General features: G+C 36.2%; 1 protein-coding gene across 6 annotated transcripts in view; it reads left to right on the top strand.

Moving 5' to 3' along the window:
• Positions 1–21295, top strand: part of ATE1 (arginyltransferase 1) — an 86398-nt gene that overhangs the window by 20078 nt on the left and 45025 nt on the right. For all 6 annotated transcript variants that reach the window (XM_049809994.1, XM_049809993.1, XM_049809991.1 and 3 more), the window contains 3 exons: positions 4838–4870; positions 11361–11542; positions 16212–16311. In XM_049809994.1, coding sequence (XP_049665951.1) covers positions 4838–4870; positions 11361–11542; positions 16212–16311 — 315 coding nt within the window. The remainder of the gene's footprint in view (positions 1–4837; positions 4871–11360; positions 11543–16211; positions 16312–21295) is intronic.

The raw sequence follows: 21295 nt of genomic DNA, 5'->3' as shown, positions 1-21295 counted from the left end.
CTATGTAAATCCATATAAAATTAAAAAAACTTTACTGTAAGACTGACAAATCTCCATTATTATGAGAGTAATTTCTTCTGAGCAGACAAAGCCACAGTGACTTTTATCACTCAGTAAGGGAATTGAAATTCTAATTCCGAAATGTACATTCTGTCCCATTAGTAGTTCTTTCTATTTTGTTAGTCCAACTCTTGTACTGAAAACTACATTTGAGACGTACATTTAAACTTTAAATCCCCTCTTTCCTTACGTACTAGGTTTTGAAGGCTCTTTCTTCACCTTTGAGTCTGCGGATATCTCTGAAACTGTATTTTGTTAGCATTTTTATATTTTTGTAAGTCACTGTTGAAAATGGTATTAGAACCAGCCCTGGAATAAATGTCTGAGTCCTCTGCTAACTTAGCTGTAGTATATTGTCCGCTTCAAGGTTAGTGGGATAGTTTGGCACCATCTTTACATGTAAACATGCTACATTTTGTCCCATTTTCCCCGACTTTTACAAAAAGTTACAGAATTCTGTTCATTTTCCAGCTTCATTTCAATCTGTTTTACTAGATAGTTTCTTTTTATTGTTTTGTTTTGTTTGTTTGTTTGGGTTTTTTTTTTTGTGGGGGGGCTCATTTAACAGCTGCTTCTAGTCTTACTGAAAGTTTGACCTACTTTTTTTATTGTTTATTTTTTACTTTTTTCACTCCACAACTTTCTGGTTAATATTGATTCTAGTCTGTTTTGGCTAGAGAAGATTATTTCAATTAAAATATGGCAGCCCAATGCACAAAATAAATCCTAACACATGTCCTAGGTCAAAGTGTGCTTATGGCTACAGACCAAGTTCTTTAAAAAGTGAACTGCCTTAGGAACAGTTTTTGTTGATGAACAAGGAAGAGGTAATGTTTGAGAACAAAAACCTGTTTATTGTGAACCTGTAAGAAGTGCCAATGTCTTGAAAGTAATGGAGCTCAAAAGGGAGACATCACTCCTTTCTTTGGTGGTGGCGGGATGTCCTGCGCACTCCTGCAGGGTTTGCATGAAGCTGAGAGGAGCTGGATAAAACAGAAAAAGAGTTTGACCTGGAAAGGAGCTTCTAGAGAAGAAAAAACCAATTTTAGCCCTTTGTTTTTCCCTGCATATCTAAAATACCTAAAGATCGCCCTACTTGAGGAGGAAAAACTCTATAAAATGAACATATAGGGAAGATGCCAGGAGCCCTGTGCAAAGAATGTCATCTTTTCATGGCTCGTTTCTGTTAGTGGGTACGCTAAGATTTGTTTGGCCACTTTTATTTCCCAAGATGAGGAAGCGTTCATTATGTTCATCTTGGAAACAGGGGAAGGAAGAGAGAGTAAACTGGCTTGATACACCTGAGGGTGTTAAACTGGAACTGCAGGTTTTATGACTTGGTTCTGTATGGAAACTCGTAACCTTTTTTTTTAATTTTATTATGAGCCTGGCACCTTTATGAAAAACAAAACCAAAACAATAACCAACACGTTGGTTTATTTTAATCCCATTCAGAGATTAGATTTTTAAAAAAACAACCAAAGGCCCAAATCCCATATCCATTCCTCGCCCCTCCTTTACTCGAAGGAAAAGGGCAAATACTCTGATTTCCTTGACAGTGAATTACAAATATGAGTAAACGCTGATACTGTCAAAAGGAAAATTAGAAATGAATGTCTTTCTGTGAAGTCTTCGCACTGAAGGCCTCAGATAATTTTACAGTTACTGGTGATGACAGCTCAAAGCTGTTTTTTCCTGAGAAGGCTATGATGTCATCATGTGACATCAGTAACCCTTGCTTTCAGAAAGTTACTGAACTAGCAGGTGAAACCCATTCAGGTTTAGCATCTGAATATCTTCCCTCACCTGTAAAAGGAAGCAGGTCTTAACACTCTAGTTTTATTACAGCTTTTTAAAGCTGCGCATGTGCTTTTACTAGAGCGAGTAGCTCTGAGTTGAACCAAACCTTCCTTTTTTTTTTTCCTGCCTTTTCCCCCCCCTTTGATTTAATTCTCAGTGAATGTGTTCCTCTCTTAGTATTACTGATAATGTTTGAAGTTATTTGCCATTGTTCTGTTGGTTCTTTTTGGCAATTGTGATTAGCTTGCCACAAAGCAAAAATGTTGCGGATTTTGTATATCTTATATAGTTTTTAAAAGACTAAAGTTTATGTAATTCAGTTTGAAATTAAAATTAGAAAAAGCATGACTTCGTGAAAGGAATTTTAATTGTGCTTGTGTGACAGATTGAGTTATTTTACATGCAACACCAGCTTTTGACTGTACTTCTTTCATGGTTTATTGAATCAGTTTTGAATTGTGCTCATAATAATCTTGCAGTATTAAGTGAGTTTGTTAATTTAGAAACTGAATCTTACATTTACTTCAGTTTAAATAAATGTATAGACTATGTGTGTTCTTAGGTGATGATGAAAGTGCTGTGGATTTAGGGGTGGGAGGGGAGAGTAAGGGTTGAGAAGATAACAGCAGAGGTCAGTGGATCTAAAATATTTATTAAATTCTCCAGCCTTATGTGCCAATTAAATTCTTCCTTAAAAAAACCCCCACAAACCCACAACAAAAAATTGTTGGGTTTTGGGGTAGTTGTTTCTTCATTGACTCTAGAGAAGATTCACAGTCTTCTGAAGTTTTCCAGGACTTAAGAAAATTGTCTAACCTGAGAACTTTAGCAAGTCAACAGGTGAAATATGTAACAAGACTTGCAATGATTTTTTTCCCCCAGAAGATTGTGATTCAAATTCAAGAACAGTTGAGAATTTTTTTTCAGCCAGCAGTATAGATAGCTGTAACAGTATATAATCCCCTAGCAAGCAGCAGTTATGCTCAGGTAGACTTAAAAAGTCCCCCCTCACCCCCAAAGCCGAGGGATTGTACAGCAGAGCCTGGAGAATGGATAAAACTATTTGAAAAGTGTTGTTGGCTCAGTTTTCTCACCCATAGGGTTTAACTTGCACTATAAAGCTAAAGTTACAGATTAAGAACTATTGGGGGTCTTCTGACATGAAAATTAGTAACACATGGTTTATTTTTTCTGAAGCCTGCACATTCTAAAATCACTGGCTGTAAGGACTGATGCACTCGCAGTATAGGAACTTGTAACTGTTCCTTTTTTTTTGTTATAGGAATGTAATAATTCAAATTTTTAATTACTTTTTTTCTCTTTAAGTATTACCTGGTTTTTTTCTCATTCTCTCTAACTATCCACCAAATCAATAAAAATTCTAAAATGTAATTAAGATATTGCAGTCATTTGTTTTTCCAAACTCTGAGTAATTTAGAGGGATCGTGACTAAATCTGAAATGGTTAATTACAGAAAATGCACAATCCCCTGTCTTCACCAGCACCTTATAGAAATTCAGTGTTCTTCCGTAAAGTCTGTGTCCAAAGGTTTACCATTCATCTGTAGATCAGTTGCTGCTATATGTTTGAGGGGGAAAAGTCTGAAACATGGCTTCTGCAAAGTCTTGATTCTTTTAGCATCAACAGATACAATTTCTTAGAGGCACAATCTTAGAGAAGGTTAAGGTTGTGTTCACTTTGAACTACAATAAGAATGGTCCAGTTAACATTTGCAGATGAAAAAATATATATATATATATGTATATACCAGGGGCTGTGTTTTTATTTCTAAGATGTGCTTTATAGCACCTTCTGAAGGAAAGAGAAAGTTTTAATTACTTAGGCTGTATATGGAACTCTATCCTAAGTCAGCAATTTACAATATTGGCACTTTTTATTGTTGCCTGCCTTCCTTTCCTCTCCTTCCCTGGGAAAAATGGGATAACTGACAAGTAATCGACCCATTTTTTTATTGCCCTTTAAATAGAATAATCTTCTTTAATTAAGCTCAGAAATCCATAGAATTCTTGAAAACAATGATGTTTTGTAGGTGTCCATATATATTCTTTTTACCTAACTTGTAATTAAAAGTTGCTGTTTACTATTACTTTACAGTTTGGGAACTGCTGACTTATTAAATCATCCAGCTATTACAAGAGTTGGAATTAAACCATGTAACACGTACTATGTTTTTAACAAAGGAATGTTTTAGGGTTAAATACATGCCAGAACTTTGTGACATGTTTAATGTGAAATCCACCAGTAAGGAAGTATTTGTATCAAATAAGTAAATCATGGTAAAGAAATAATTATTACATTTTATTACTCTTAGAATCTTGAACAAGCTCCAGTTCATTAAAATCTTCCCCTTTTTGGTTGATTGCAGCACATCATTTTGTATTGAGTAAAGAATGTAGGTTTGAAAATGCTTGCACTTTCAGGAAGTTGATTTTTTTTTTTTCTTTTCTTCTTCTTCTTTATAATTAAAATGGGCTTGTTTATGATTTTGAATGTAAATAGACTTAATCGATTTATATTAAGAGATATGAGGGCCCTAACCCCCTTAGTGATGGGGCAGGTACCAATGGAACAGTGGGAAAAGACTCCCTGTTGCAGGCAGTCACAGAGGAGGGTAACGTGTAATTTAAAATAAAGGACAGCAGAAGCAGACCTGTATTACATGGTGATAATTCTTTCACATCACATTTTAAAGAATCTTCTATTTTATAGAAAGGAAGTACTTTGTGTAGTTAATTATTGTATTTATTTGCTCTTCTAAATAGAATGTGGGAATTTGTGGAAATTTTATTTTAACTCTTAAAATCTGATAGTGTTTTTTCAAATATATGGTTTTGAAACAGTGTATTTGATTGTTAATGTATCCTGAAGTACTGCTAATATTTTTGTTCTTTTTCTGCTTTGCATATTTGGGCTGTCTTCTTGGGCACATATTTCTGATGAATCTACTTTGATGCAGTTCACACGATTCCTCTGTAATTCTCCTCTGGAGGTATGTATTCATTCTAGATGCTAGTTTTGAAATGAATGTATTCTTTCCTCTTCACACTACATAGACATCAAACCATTATGGTATCGTTGGTATAGATAGGTGTCACAGTATTTGCATCATCACTGACGGGCAAGGAAGATAGCACTGTATTTTCAAAGGAGTCTGAGGACTCCTTTGCTGGATCATAAGCTGGATAATAAGCCACCGCTGAATTTCATATCACTGTGTTAAGAGACAGTAGCAGAAAGTGCTGTGTCTTTTCTGTTCTTGATTTATTTCTGTGAAAGAAAATGATATATTACTAAATAACTTGCTAAACTTGCATTTGACTATGGTCTGAGTTAAAAGTTTAGGGGAGATGCTCTTGATTCATTTAGAGTAAGCAAACTGCTACGAATTTCTTGCACTTTCATTCTTGTTAGTCTTAAAGAGTTAAGTACCGCGTGACTGTAATGAAATTGTCAGGTTATAGTAATTACGCTAGTAATTTGATATGTTGCAGTTTGAATGAATCCATGTGTGGAGAGTTTGTTGCTTTTCTCTGCTGAGTCCACTGGCCTTTACATTCCTGAAAGCTGAAGAGTAATAGAGCTCATTAGACTTTATAGGAAAAGGGCTTTTATCACCTCGTCAACTCGGGCAGCAGACTGCCATTATATTCTTAATTTTGTATGGCTACGTTGATGCTGATGCACACTTCCCTGCCAGGTTTATACCAGTATTGTTTCTTACAGACAGTTTTTATTGACATTTTGAAGCTTGAATTAAATTTTGTGTGGCACCACTACAGATGTCTTCAATTAGATGAAGTTAAATAAAAGGGGTTGTATATCAGAGGCCAAGGGATTCTTGAAATTCTTTATTCTGAAGCAGTTGCCACAAGCAAATCTAGTAGTGTGTAGTCTGTTTACTCTTTTGAACAAAAAAAATTTAAAATGAAATTTAAACCTTACATGATTTTGATTTGTAATTTTTTGAATTTTTAATATTGTTATTAGCTGCAAATAGTATGAACACCCAAACTCTTCTTGTCTTTTTTATTTCCTCATTTTATTATTCTGTTTAGTTTCTGTTTTGGCTATGGGCTCTGGCACAAAAAATGAATAGTTTAAAAAAATGTTATAGTATGTAGTAGCAGAAAACTAGGCAATTTTCTAGCAGTAAACAGGATAATGTAGAGAGAACTGTCTGTTTTGGGGTTTTTTTTTTTTAATCAGCCTTTTGTCCTAGAAACTACCTTTAGACATTTGCCATTTTACTACTTCACATACGCAAATGCTACCTTGTTTGGAGAGGTTCAGTTATAATGGTTCAGTATAGGAGAATGGCATGCAGGAGTTTTAGCGAAAAACCAGTGGGGCCTGGTACCCTGTTGTTGCCAAGGTGAGAGTGTTTATGGAAGAAGGGCACAGGGAAAATCTGGACTGCTCAGGGTGATTCCTAGTTTTTGGTGCTTAATGAGTTAGGGGGTTGCTCTGGGCCAGTGGTTCTGTTGGCGTCACTAATAGTCATCTCTGTGTTTGTCCTTCCCAAGTTGTTCCATGTCGTTTTGATACAACAGTTGGAATGAGCCTCAGCACTCGGATGTGCCATGGCATTATGCAGTCAAATGACGATTTTGTTTTCATTTTGTTTTCAATTCCTTCTCTGATTGCTCTTTAGTCTTTTTCCATCTTGACTGATGCTAAGCATTAAATCGATGATTTCATAGAACTGCTCTCAAAAGCGTCTTTTTGAGAGAATTGCTAATTTATACCCATTGTTTTGGATGTGTATATAGCAATATTTTTCCCCCCATGCATTTATGTTCTATGCATTTAAGAACAGTTGATATTCCCTCTGCCTTTTTAATCACTTGGTGTTATGGGATCTTTCTGTAGTTATTTACACTCAGCTCTTGTTTAACCATCCTGAACACTTTTAATTCATCAGCTCAGTTTGCTGCAACATTGTTCAGTTTTTCAGTGATTCACCTACCAGTATGGAGAACAAAATAGATCCAGGTTTTTGTTCTCACTTTGTTTCCTATTATCCATATTGAGATGCTTTTGAATTCTAAAGAATTGAAAGACATTTGTGAATCTAGATCTTTGCTCTTTAAAAAGCACAGCAGCTTCTGCTCTGCATTATTTTGTTTATTGAAATATGTTAATTTTTAGGAGATCTAATAACAAATGATACTGTTCCAGGTCTGTAATTCCCAGGATCATCTTTCTGTTGAATATCATATTTTAGTCACAATCAATGCACTGTTCAGGACTAAATCAAAACTCATCTCGTTTAGAGATCCTGGCAAATTGTTTTTTTACTTATAGTGGTGTAGACATCACCATGACGTCTACATGGTGATAGTCGAAGTTTCTTGCTACTGAAGTCCTTTGTACCTTCACAGCTTCACTAATCTTTTTAGCATTTTAAGCTTACTGTCACTGTCAGGATTAAATAGTTGACAGTATAGCTCAAGCACTGTACTTTTCCAATAAGATACAGATGTTAACTCTGTAGACAGTGTCTCACATTTTGTTGCAGTGGGTTGATTTACTTTCTTTTGATACGGAATCACAGAACTGTTCAGGTTGGAAGGGACCTCTTGAGATCACCTAGTCCAACCCCCCTGCTTGAGTAGGATCGGCTAGAACAGGTTGTCCAGGCCCATGGGTTTTGAATATCTCTGAGGGTGGAGACTCCACAGGCTCTCTGGCCAGCCTGTGATGCTGTTTGACCACCTTAGTTAAATCCTGTTTCCTTCAGTTCAGATTGAATTTCATGTCTTTTAATTTGCATGCGTTGCCTCTTGACCTGTTAGTGGTAACTACTGAGAAGAATCTGGCTCCCTTATCTTCATTCCCTCCCATCAGATTTTTCTACCTATTGATAAAACCTCCCCATGTCATCTGTTCTGGAGGCTGAAGAGTCCCAGCTTTCTCAAGCTCATCTTACACAGCAGATGCTTAAGCCCCTTAATCATCTTTATGGCCCTAGTGGACTTGCCACAGTAAGTCTGTATTTTTCTCGTACTTGGAAGCCCAGCACTGCACCCAGCAGTGCCGATGCAGCACAGTGAGTGCTGAGCAGAGAGGAAAGCTCACCTCCCTCGACCTGCTGGCAGCGCTCTGCCTGGTGCAGCCCAGGATGCTGTTGGCCCTTTTTTCTGTGAGGGTGCTTTTTTAAATGAAAACATGCAGTGCTACCTCTCTGCTGACAGAGCCTATAGTTGTAGGCTGCTTTCACAGCATCTCCACTAATCCCTAATGAAAGGAGAAAGTAGTACTGAAAAGGAAATATGTTGCTAACCAAGAGATAGAAATCTACCATATGGTAGGTTGTGTATGTGTGTGCCTTTGGGAAAGGAACTGCTGGAATTAATCACTTCACTTATTCGGCAAATAATTTCCACTGGAGTGTAGAAGTCAGGGGTTTCCTGGCTTTTTTTTTTTTTTTCATTTTTTTTTTTTCTTTGTGTAAGGGATAGCATGGATTTCATATCTTCCTCCTCCCTCCGTGCACAGCGGAGGGTAAAATGGAAAAGTTCAAAATAGGAAATTTCATGAAACCTTCCAGAGAAAAATAATCATGCAGTTAGTATGGTCAGGACCCACTTTTGGTAAGCAAGTATGCAGTGCCTTCTGCAGCTGCACACTGATCTGGCATGTGGGTTAACAAGTGCAATTTCCATAATAGTAATAAAGTAGTAAAACATCTCTTAAAAGTAAAGGGAAAGACCAACGTGCTTTGAAGAAAATTGAGCACTTTCCCCATCATTGAAGTTCAATTAGAAGCAGTTACTACATTGAGGTGTTCTCATTGGAGCAATATGTAATACCAGTTGCTATTAAATATTTAAATTTTAATAATGCGTTATAAAATATGAGCAATCAAATGTGTTCATGGAATCATTAGCTAGCAGAATATGAAGACAGGCAGAATTCACATGTGATGGAATATATTATATATCTGTATTGTAATCTAAACATTAGAGAGAAAATTACTTGTTTTAATTTTTTTCCTGGATTAAATTCTTATTTTTTTGATTGTTTCAATATAATCAGATTATAACAATTCATTGTATTGAATTTTGAGTATAAATTGTTAATTTTAAATAAATTGATCCCTCTGGATTGATTGCAGGACTAAGGTATAATTTCGGGTGGATAAGGTAAGCCCTTTCCAGTTGGGCTTGCTCACTTGATGTCACTGGTATATTTTACATCACGTTTGGCAAACACAGTCCCAGGTGGACATGTCAGTAGTGTGAAATGGTATAACCTGCTTCAGGAAAACGTTTCATATTCTAGACCTGTTTCATGTCAAACTGCCTGGATGGTGCATGAGAAACCAAGTTAAAGGAGCCAAGTATTCATTGAGAAATTGGAGAAAACCTACTTGCAAGCATTACAAAGGATTACATTGTATCAAAACTTCTGAAGGAGGAGGAAAATGTTACTCTTTTAAAAAATGTTATTTGCTTAATGTAATGGAGATCCCTGAACATTTTGCCTGAAATCAGTGCTGTGCTTATTATGTTTGTTGCAGAACATAGCCTCTTTTATGTTCATGACATTTCATTGTAATTGCATTAGTGAAATAACTGTAGTTTATGCTTTACTAGAAGTTCTTAACTGATGCTAATACTACAGTTTGCAGAGGTCCAGTGACCGAACCCATGCAATGCTGTTCAGAGGTTTGGGGTCACACACAGACACAGCATTCATTTAACTTCAGAGGACTTTGCTTTGAGAGAAAATCTTTTCCATGTTGGCTTAGACTATCTTTTTTAACATTCATGAAATCCTATGTGATGAGTTTTTGACAAAGAAAGAAAATCTGTTTTAATGGAAACTTATTTAAGCAGGTCTGTGTTATATTACCAATCACGTTTCCCCTTGGCTTGCAGGAGATGTTTTACATTTTTCTGTCACTGGCTGCACCCTGGTAGCGGAGAAGAGAACTTAACCTGTGCTGAGAAATCCTTAGAGAAACTCTCTTACTTGACTGTGTCCCAGCTTAAAAGTTTTACTACTGACCATGTGATTTCATTTGGCTCTGCTGAAAAGTTGATAATATTGTATGAAACCGTAGCTGCTGAATAAGTAGGCTTTACCTGAATGAGAAGAAACCCAGTTTAGTATGCTAGTATCCGAGTCTAATATCCTTATATACTGCAGATTGAGCTCGCAAATGTTTGATCGTTTCACTTTTACAGTATCTGTAGCTCCATATCTACTTTTATGCTATATAACTATATAAAAATGCAAACATTTTACTATACAGCTTTTATTTTGGGCCTTATTGGTTGGGTAAGTCAGTTGAAATGGTTTTTGTTCACGTGATTGATTTCTTTTGACACATGTGGTACCAATTAGAGTAACTTCTACTGCCCATCATCTCTTCAGTCTGCGCTACTGTATCAAAATACTTGATTAAACCCACCTTCTGTTGTTGTAATGCAAACCAGTTGGTAATAGTAGGCAATATTGTCAGATTTATTGAGTGAGAAGCAGCTTTCTGAAGATCTGGCAATGCAGTGAAAAACATGACTAGATGGATAATTAAGTTGAGCAGAGTGGAATTCAGGATTAAAGTAAACTTGACATGGGAGAAAATGGCATGCCAAGGTTGGTTGTGTAATACAGTTTAAATTAGGAGATCATTTTCTTCTTTATTTGAAGCATCAGTTTCTGGCTCTAGGTACTTCATGCCGTCCGGAGACATACTTCACTGCACGTCCAGAACTGCAGCGCACAACAATAGCGAGGTCCAGAGTGTTTTTGCAGAAGATACTCTGATATGGACTGACAAAGATGTTCCACAGATTTTGTTGGAACACAGATTTTCAGGTTCTTAGATAAAAGGTGTTTTGTTGGTCATAAAGAGTAAACCGCACATGAAGAGTAAGCTATTCAGTCCTTTAATAAATGCTGTTTTCAAGCAACTTTAATGGCCACTCTGAGAAACTGAATTTTGGTGGCCATAGTGCTTCCAGTGCTTGGGGGTGTCGGGGAGAGAAGCGGTAGGGTCCTTGCTGTGACAGAAAGTGTTGGAGGAACTAGGCAGTCACAGCCAGCTTTGGGAAGCACCAGTATAGTGAAATGTCTGCGTTTCACTTCATCTCTTGTTGAAAAGTAGGTCAAATGAAAGAGTATCTGCAGAATTTGTTTGCATGTAATAATACATTAATAACTTGATGAATCATGTTGTTTTATCATGTCAGTACTATAAATACTAGATGGCAGAGGCTATTTGCAGATTCATGTTTGGGATGCGTGATATATAGAGTTTACTGCTCATGAGTAGAGCAAAGTCACAAATGATAGAGTGAACTAACATTGTTTTCCCTGGTTCTCAAATTCATTTTTTCCATTTTCTAAACAGAGGTAGCAGGAGTAATTTCTCACAGTATTTACTTTTTTGTTAAAATTCTTTCTAAAATTGTTTTTATACTAAAAGTCTACCTGTCAGACAATTACATCCCTCTTTTATTTTTGCTTAGGCAGAGAATGCACCAAATGGACCAGAATGTGGCTATGGTTCTTTCCACCAGCAGTATTGGCTGGATGGGAAGATAATTGCTGTTGGTGTAATCGATATCCTGCCCTACTGCGTGTCCTCCGTCTATCTGTACTATGATCCAGACTATTCTTTCTTATCTTTGGGAGTCTACTCTGCATTACGGTAAGAGGACATTTTTGTTATCTGGTTAGACATAATAGTAAGAATTGATACTTGTTCCTAAACTTGAGCTTTTATTTCCAGTCTAAACAGATACTGGTAACACTATCTCTAGCAAAGTATTTGTGGTGTTAGTTTTTTTTTTTTTAATTCTCTGCAGTTGGTTGCATTCCAAATAAATTTTTAGTTGTCATCCTTGAATAGGGATGTATCTTTCTAGTTAGCTAAATAGTTTTAAAGATTAAAAACCACTCAGAAACTAAATGCCTAGTTTTTATTGCCCCTGAAAATAATTTAGTATTGCTTGGTTTCAGCAGGTAAAGCCCCTTCTTTGTTTGAATAGTGGTATTTTTTCCTTTGGCCTATTTCTTAGCCCAGTCACCAAATGAAATTAATCACTTTTATAGTTTTATGCACATTGAGATCATAAATAATAGAGTACCTAAAAGCTGTTGTCTTCTGAATTAGTAGTCTCCTGCTGTACTAGCACTAAGTATATTTTTCAGGTATGTTAATCTCATTATCTTTGTCTTTAGCAAGCCTGATGGAGAGAGTGATCCCATGAATTTTAAAGCCTTAAATTGACTATGAACCTAGTCTTGCAAAACAGTAGGAATAATGAGTAATGCTTTTCACAGTGAATACGACTTGCACGCTAAATTGCAAGTTACTGTTTTTCCTCCATAAGCAATTTTATGGTTGCATTATAATTATAAGGGAAAAAACCCTAAACGAGTGGAAATATTTGTGCATCTCAATTTTTTTCTTGGCTTTTTTGCTTCTCTGTTACATGAAGTAAGCTGGTCACAGATGTGGTATTCCCAGGGAGGTTCTCATGAAGCAACTGGGTTTGAGCCTCATGCCAGACATGTCTATTTTCAAGTTTCCCTGGGTGTGAGAAATTCTAGAAAAAGTCTTTACCTGTTGAGATTTGCACTACACACCTTCAGATGTGAAAGAGTGCTAAATCACGAGATTCATCTTTCTTCTTTCTCCAAGGCATCCTGTTGAGAGGCCTCTTCTCTATAGGTGGAGCTTCTTAGCTAATTGTTTAGTATTGCCCACCAGGATGGGTAAATATGACATGACTTTTGAAATATGTAAAGCACAAACACTATTTTTAGGATCTTTTGATTTCCTAAGAATCTTTTTTTTTTTTTCTTTAATTTCTTTTTTTAATTCTCCTTTGGGATGTATTCCTCTCTGTAGTGGTGAATTTTGTGATTTCTGTATAATCTTTACATGAGTTGTTCAAACGCATATGTCAAAGGGTTTTTCCCACAAAGTTCACTGTTAAGTTTCTGACATCAGTCTAATGGTTTACTGCTGCTGAAATGAAGTGCTGCAATAACTCGTCTCCATCTCTGCTGTATGCTGGGCTTCTAGAAACCATATATTTAGCTGGTTTAATTACTGAGCAGAAGACTGTTTGCTTTAGCAACCTGGTTAGTGAGCTTAGTTGGCTCAGTGGAGAACCTGTTAACACCAGAGCTAGTCCAAGAGTTGTGACGGAGCCACAATGTGCAGCTGAGAATGTCTAGGGAGTGAGAGAGCAGGACTTCCTCCCACTCTCTGGTAAGCTCTTAGATCAGTTAAGTCCTAAAGTGCAATTTCTCTGAGTATGTCACCTTTAATAAGAGCTGGTAACATTGCCTTCCTGTTGGTTTTCCCCACTTTGTTCTAGAATGGTTCTTTATGATGAAGAAACTGTAGAATCATGGAAGTATTTAGGTCAGAAGGGACCTCTGGCTGTCATCTGGTCCAGTTCCAGAGCAAATCAGGGCTAACTTCAAAGTCGTCATGAGCATTAATGCAGCTGTTGCTGTGGCATCTCCAGTGGTCTCTGTCTAAAAGTGTCTGAATTGTCATTTTTCTGAGGCATTCAGTGGCACTGGCTATTTTATAAAACTAATCAGAATTAACAAATGTAGAAAACATGTTGGAACTCCTGTGATTTAGAATTGATCTTTTTTTCTGTCTATTAGTGGTCTAGATTTTTAGAAATATTTTATTACATATGCTAGATACATGAAAAATAATCAGTCTAATTTCAAGTAAGGTGAGCAATAACATAAAATACCAAGTCCCCCTAAGAGTTGTTTTTTAGTATTTGTATATATCACATTACTTTATGTAATGATAGACTGACATAATCCATGCTTATGAATTCTTGAACTGATTTTAAATTTTCTACGTAATAAATTTAAAACTTTGTCGGCACAGCATGCGTGCATGGCTCAACTAGTGAAAAAGCAGCTTATAAATTCTGCAGCATTTAAGGCAATAAAAATGAGTTCCGAACAGTCTTAGAGGGAGCCAACCTTGTCCTTCTTTCAAAAGTGGGAAAAAAACCTTGAGAGTTAGGGAGGATTTAGGATGTTGCAAAGGAATCTGATAGCTTCAAAGCTGTTGCCAATTTTACTCTGAGGAGGTTAAACTGCATTGCAGTGCTGTCACTTCCACTTCATGATACTTTGAGAATTTTTGATGCTGAGTCGTAGAAAGGATGGGATTTGAAGATCACTTGAAATATGTAGGCATGTAAGTAAAGAATGAGGGGGGAAGCTGCTACTTGTGAAATATCAGTCTTACCAAAGGAAAAAAAAATCATGAAGAAATATTGAGTGATTCTTATTCTTATTTGCAGGAAAAAGTGAAACCTTCCCCCTACCACCTAAAATCATGTATAGTAGACAACCATAGTATTCATAACCTTTATTTAGTAGGAGGATGAATACTTGAACTTCTTTTGGAATTGGGTTATATAGCACTGAAATACTAAGTCTGAATTTTTTATTATGAAATGAATATATGTCTTCCTCACTAGTTGGCTACTCTTGCCAAGTGCAAACAGCCATTGTAACTCTTTAGATACATACCATGACTGAAAGCTTTACAAAAAGGTAATTGCAAGTCTGTAGTCCCTTTTCCATAGGAAAGATTTAGGCAGAAAGAATGCAGGTAGATGTTTGTTATGCCATAGGGTGACATCTCATGGCTGCTCCTGGTGTAAAATGATGGAGTTGGAGGATTCTCTTACCTTGGATCACAGCATACACTCCTGAAAAGCAGAAAGAGAAGGAAGTTTTAGCATCCCCACAATAAAACTTTGCCTGGAGTGGGGTTGGCTGAATAGATCAATGGAAGATAGAGCAAGAACTTGAGTTAAGGGTCCTTACCTAAGGCATATCACTGGAGACTGTAGTACATGCAAAGACAGTGGCAGTAGTTCTAAGCAAGCTAGCTTTAGTATCATGTGCTCTAATTCACTTGCACGAAGCTTTGTTGCCCATAGTAAGACTTGCTGCTGCAGCCCAATTTTTACCTCGTTACATCATGGTCTATTTACTTCACTTTCTGTTCAGTTTGAGTAATTTTGTTTTATTAGATCAGATAGTGTAGTCCAATTGGAAAGAGTGTTTAAGAGATTTTGAAATGCAAAGATAATGTTTTTTCCTTGTAGTGTTCCAGCTTTTTGAATTGCAGAAAGGCATTTGTTTAATTAGGTCCAGGATAATCTGCATGAAAGGGTAAGGTTGTTTAATTTCATGCCATGTCTTAAAGATTATGTATATGTAGTGCATGTTTGTACATTTTTGGTAGTACATAAATCTCACTTCTGGAATCTGTTATACTTACCTGGATTTTCAGATATGGAGTAACTTATTTCTAGACATTCTCCTCTTTTTGAATGGATGTATGTCTAGCTACAGAGTTATAATGAACTCGTGATGGTGTCAGCAAACTATATGCAACTAAAATGTTAGGAAATGTTAGGTTTTCAGTACATTTAAACATCCTTATTACTAACTTAATATTAAGTGATAAAACCCCCCCCAGTATTTGTACATGCTTCCTATATGCATGTGCTCATAATCCTCTCATCCCTTCGACATTGAAAGTAAGAACCAACATACATGTTTTATCAAATTTGTTACAAAAGTGAACTGCAAAGTTACAAATGCTGTAAAAATGAGCATTATAGTGGAAATACTGGCTGAATCTTTGTAATAATACTACTTCCCTTGTGCTAGTATAATAAAAAGCAAACTTATTTTGGAATATATTGGAATATATTTCCATCCTTCAGAATAAATGAGAAAATCATACAATCAAACATGGGATGGGTGAAAAATACCTTTTGTTGCATAAAGATGGATGTTTTTACATGTAAATTGCTAGAACACAAATAATAGAACAAACAAGAGGCTTATCTTTGAAGCTTATTTTTAAAAAATACCCTGTTTCCTGAGCCACATTTGCCAGTCTGTGTACAATAAATAGCTGGGCCAGATTTCTGTAGAATTCCAATGTACATGAATATTAACAAGAAACCTGTTAAATAGAGGCTCTTAGTCACTTTTATTTGAGTTTCAAGTTAGTCCTTTGGCAGGACAAAACACAAAAATGAAAGTATTTTTAAGCCTGACATGGTGTTTTGCATTTTGGTGATTTGTTTGCTTGGGTTTTAAGCATTCATTTTCAGTTTATTATCTTTGAGTTTCTTTAAGTATTAGTTTTGAGTTTATTATCTTCATTTTTGTATTTGATAGAAGCCTAGTCCTTTAAATAGGTCAAGAGCCAGGTAGCTGTAAAATATTTCAATATGGAGAGGTAAAATGAATGTAAGAATTGTATTCAAAAGTAATTAGTCTTTTCTTTCCTTTCACAGGGAAATTGCTTTTACTAGGCAACTTCATGAAAAAGCTCCTGATCTCTGTTTTTATTACATGGGTTTCTACATTCATTCATGCCCCAAAATGAGATACAAGGTAAAGTGTGTTTTTACTTATTTCCTTAGTGTACTATTATTCAAAGCATTTGACAGCGTTCATAGTAATATAATATTTTGTAATTGTCATTTTGGATTTTAATGTAGACTTTATATGGTTAAATTTGAACATTGGTTACTATTTAACTTGGCTTAGGATTTTTAATTTTTTTTTTTTTTTAAATTTAGCTGCATGTGGTATTTATTACAAGTTGGCTTAAAAGCACTTCACGTGGAGAGGTTTTCAAAGCTGTCAGATAATAGTTTGTCATTTGGTTACCTGGCTATCTCATGTTTACAGTGTATCTTCCAATAGACTAAAATTCTCCCTTTTTTAGGTTTGCATATTTGTGAAACTGTTGCTTAGTGACTATAGGCAGTGATAACATGCCTTTGTGGTCTTGGCTGTACTTGGGGTTTTCCTTTTTGTTTTTTTTTGTTAGAGATAAGGGACTTGCTCTGCCCATGAAACAAGCGAGAAGCTAGGTTAGCAGCAATTTTGAGCCAGGTAGCAGAAAAGAAATAAATCTGACTATAAGGGCAAAAAGTGTCCCAATTCTGAAAGATAGCATTGCTAAGAAACTTTGGGTTCAACCGCTTGTAGTAAGTTTTAGTAAAAACGTGAACTTTGTATGCATGGATTAAACAAAGCTCATACATAAGTTAATGTATTAAAGTAGCCAGCAAACTATTTAAATATGAAGATCAAATGCTGTAAAACTGGGAGCTAACCTCATTAGCCACTATACATTTGTATTATTTATTATAATGTGATATCTCTTCTGTTGGGCCTGTGCTGTTATTTGAAAATGATTTCATCAAGAATATAAAATTCTCACAATGCTTCTAGTTTTCATTCTCAAATAATGGAAATTTAATAAATTGTAGTGGGAGTATTATAATTTTATGGGTTTTTTTTCCACAGAAGCTCCTTTTCTTCCCTTGCTTATACTTAATGACTATCTGATATGACTGTGATTTGTTAGAATATACATTCTAGTCTTCCAGAAACCTATATATGTCAATGTGCTTAGGTAATTAAGTGTGGCCCAGTATGAGAATTGCCAGGGCAGGGAATGGGGAGAAGAAGAAAGCCTATACACATATATTTAGAACACACACAATAGCAGGTAAGTAATGTTCTGTGTTGGGAGAGAAATAATTTAATAAATTAATTGCAAGGGTTTTTATTTTATTTTATATTTCTTTTCCTGTGTATATTTGTTTTGGAATTGGCCAAAAGTAGCGCAATTGAAAATCAGGTTGACGTTAATTCCATAGTTCCACTTTACCCTCACTGAAATAGTACACTGGAAACTACTTTTAAAACTAAGCTCTGAAATGTGACAGGGTAATACTACTATTCTTGTGAAGTTATTGGTAGTGGTAAAGTAGGGTGGTAAGTACTGACTTTGCGGGTGAAGTAATTTCAGTAACGCTTGGTTAACTTAGAGGCATTACATGTTGAAGACTTTGCTTTATTACAGTTTAATAGAGATGTTAGAGGCTCCTTTCCCTTAATGATACTAGTGTGGAAGAATGACAGGCTGTAGGTAACTGGTTAAACTGATGTCAGGTAAGCAAATTAAATGAAGGAAAGAAAAGGAAGGAGCTGAAAAGCTAACCACTGGTTTTTATCCTCTACTTGTAATTTTCTTTGCAAATTATTTGTCCTAGAATGTTTAGAAATGGAGGCTAGGCACAGTATCACTTCTTTATATAAGCCGTGTCTTATGAAGAACACATGTATGCTATACTTACTTACAGTGAAGTCACAGGATCTTGGAAGTCTTTGAAAATTTTCCGTCTTCTGGTCACAGATTGTGATCAGTGGAAATGCCTAAGCTGGCATTTGCATTTGATTTTTGATGGAAACACAGTACTAGAATACTTGTAGCAAAGATGCCGGAGCTTGTCTTCTGGTTTGTACCAAACAGATGTCTCTCTTCCTGCTGACTGAAGAGGGATAGCTGATGAATTGGGATGCATAAGGAACAGTGACTTTATGATGTTGATTTAAGGAGTTTGACAGTGTTCCACTTTGCATGGGGTAAAACTCAGTCTTCTCTACAAGATGTGGTTGGAGTAGTTGGGGATCTGTGCAATGAACTGTTGTACTCGTATTACAATCCAAAACTGATGCATTATTGTTGTGGACATGAGGGTATAGCTGGACATTTTGGTTTTAAATACATGACTCCTAAGTTGAAGGTATAGGTGTCCAACAGCAAGAATGGAAGCCTGGGTACTTTCTTGGAATGCAAATTGTAGACTTCTTTTCTGGATTCTAACTTTTTTGTGGATGTGAAGTAATCATCAAACATAATTTTTAAAACACTGGTAATAGGTGATCATAAATACCAGTAACTGGGTGATATATAGTAACAGCTTCTCCCCTCTTCATCACATCATCTTGGTTATGTTGTATGCTCTAAGGAGGCCCAAGGCATTGATAGAATACTTTGTTGAAGTATTTATTTTTTAATATGGCTGCTAGTATGCTTGTTCTGGTTTTTTTATGCAGTTCTTAAAATGCTGTCTATATCTTTATCCTGGAAAGTTTCTTTGAGCAGTCATATGGCCAGATATGGCCAGAACGTCACACCGCTGTGCAGCTGCTGAATATTTTTAGCCACCACTGAGTAGGTCAGGGGCTGAACTGGCAGACTATACGTTATTGGGGGTCAGTGTGTGACCTTTTCATCTGAAGGATTCTATTTCCATGAATGATACAATTGTGGGCATAAATAGTATGTAATACTGTGGAAGGTTGGAGGCATGTGTCCTGGAAGAGGGTCCCCAACTCAGGATTCCTGTGGCTCCATAACAGAGTTGGATTATCAGACAGGAAGATAAATGGTTAAAGAGTATCATCTACCAAATGGATCAGACGTAATTACAGAAGTTTTTAAAAATAAAGCTCCCTTTTGACTCACTGTTCCCTTTCCTTTCCTTTTGTTCCCAAACAGCTCGCATTTGATTGCAATGGGATTTTAAAACAGTGGAGTACTGGTGAAATTACTTAAGATGGGGGAAGGGAATATATTGCAATATTATGCTATTTTTTAGTTCCCAGCTTCTCTTAGATTTGTTCCCATGTATGGGTTAATATTTATGAACTGGTAAAATAAAAACTACATTAAATTGAGACAAAAGGATTTCTGTAGTCCTATTAACTATGTTAATATGGAAAAATCCTATGAAAAACCTTAAGCAATGGCTTTGTTCCATTTTTTCTGGGTAGGTTAGGGTAATACAAGATTAGAATGGTTCTCTGAAGAAATTCATGACCTTGTGGTAAAACTTTTCAGGCTCTGTTAGATGTGGTAGTTCTTATGTTGGAAAATAGTCTCCTGGAAAATTTTCCAGGACTCATAAGATGCAAAGTCTTTTTCCTAATGCATTTTGGAGTCTGTGATAAAATTTTAAGTCTAAGAAAGTATTTAACTTTAGGATTATGTTGGTCTCAGGCTTGCTTCTCATGTGTTTAAGCAATGTATCTGTACTTGTTTAATGCTTTTCAGTTAAAGCCATTTGTCTACAAACATATTTATAGAGTTACAGAAATAAAAGAACCACCTTTAGCGAACAGCCATATCGAGAGATGCTTGAGAGGATCTTGGATTTTTTTCTTGTACTGATACTCTGGCTTATCCTGCATCTTTCCAAGTAAAAAATTTTACTCTATGGCTCTATGTTACTAAGTTCACATTTTCCAGTCACTACTGAACTCTTTGAGATCCTTTCTGTTCTTTCCATTACTGTTCTTTGATACTGATTTTGAGTCTTGTGGTGGGTGACACTAACTAGATTTTGGGTTTGTGCTTCTGGTGTAAATAGCAAGTGTACTTACTGCTGTGCACTTGCCATTCAGACCACTGTTGACGTTAAGTCAAGTTCTCCTCTAAGTTCTTGTGTTGGAAAGGATTTGTTGGGGATGTTTTCTACGTGAGTTTCCTTAGTTCTGGGTTTTCTGGTTTTTTTTCAGTGTCAATATTTGCATGCAAATACTGCAATTGAAGCACATATTGTTACTTGTTCTGGTCAATGATTTGCTTTCCCTGAAGCTGCTCCGCTAAATAACTGTCATAAATAACTATCGTGAATAGCTATCAGCGTACTTTGAAGCGTGTAACAGATTTAATGTCTTCTTGCTGTGTTTTCTCTGTGTACCATTTTAAGACCATTCTATGATGTGAAGAGGTGTTTTGACTGAAATCTTTATCCAGACTTGTATGCAGGCCAAAGTAAATGGAATTATTTCAAACAGTCTCCTTCGGTATCAAGGCATGGCCAGACTTCAGATAGATGGAATACTAGAAAGGGTTCTGAAATGTCAGAAAAGAAACAAAAGGCTGATTCAACTGTGATTAATCATTCTTAAACTAAATACCTTGGACTGATTGTGGTTGTAAGCAGTGCCCCTGGAATTTTATGGCACTCGAGAGCCAATTTCTTTGGCTGCTTTCAGGAATTTCAGCATCACTTCTCCTGCAGCAGTGAAATGCATCCAGTGGTAGCCTGGACTTCCACGCCCATGGGATCCACAAAGTTCTGACTCATCCTCACTTGTCCTGACTCTTGTGCCGTTTCTGACCATGGAATTTAGTTAACCTTTTCAATAAGCTTGGATTTGCTGTGTAAGCTGAAATGTGTGAGGGAAAGAGACTTAATGTGATGTGACTTAATGTGATCGTCTATGATTTGGGGGGGATAAGCACATGCCACTGAGCAGCAAACAGCTTTCCAAAATGTGTCACTAGTTCCACACAAAAAGAGCTAACATTTTTATACCTCCGTGCGTGATCTTTTTATTAAGCATGTATTGAAGTTGCTACCAGCTGCTTTTCTCACTGGTATTACTATTTACCTTGATAATGGGAAAAGGTAAGCTGAGAGTAGTTTGGAGGACTGGAGTTGCTCTGCTCAAGTCTGTTAGCACTTGTATTAGTGGCTTTTCCAGGATTAATTTTGTCAGTTTATAG

This window comes from Accipiter gentilis, chromosome 9 (genome assembly GCF_929443795.1).
Source record: "Accipiter gentilis chromosome 9, bAccGen1.1, whole genome shotgun sequence".
NCBI classification, from domain to species: Eukaryota; Metazoa; Chordata; class Aves; order Accipitriformes; family Accipitridae; genus Astur; species Astur gentilis.
Note: the sequence above shows the minus strand (reverse complement) of the source record. Positions and strands in the feature narration are given on the sequence as shown.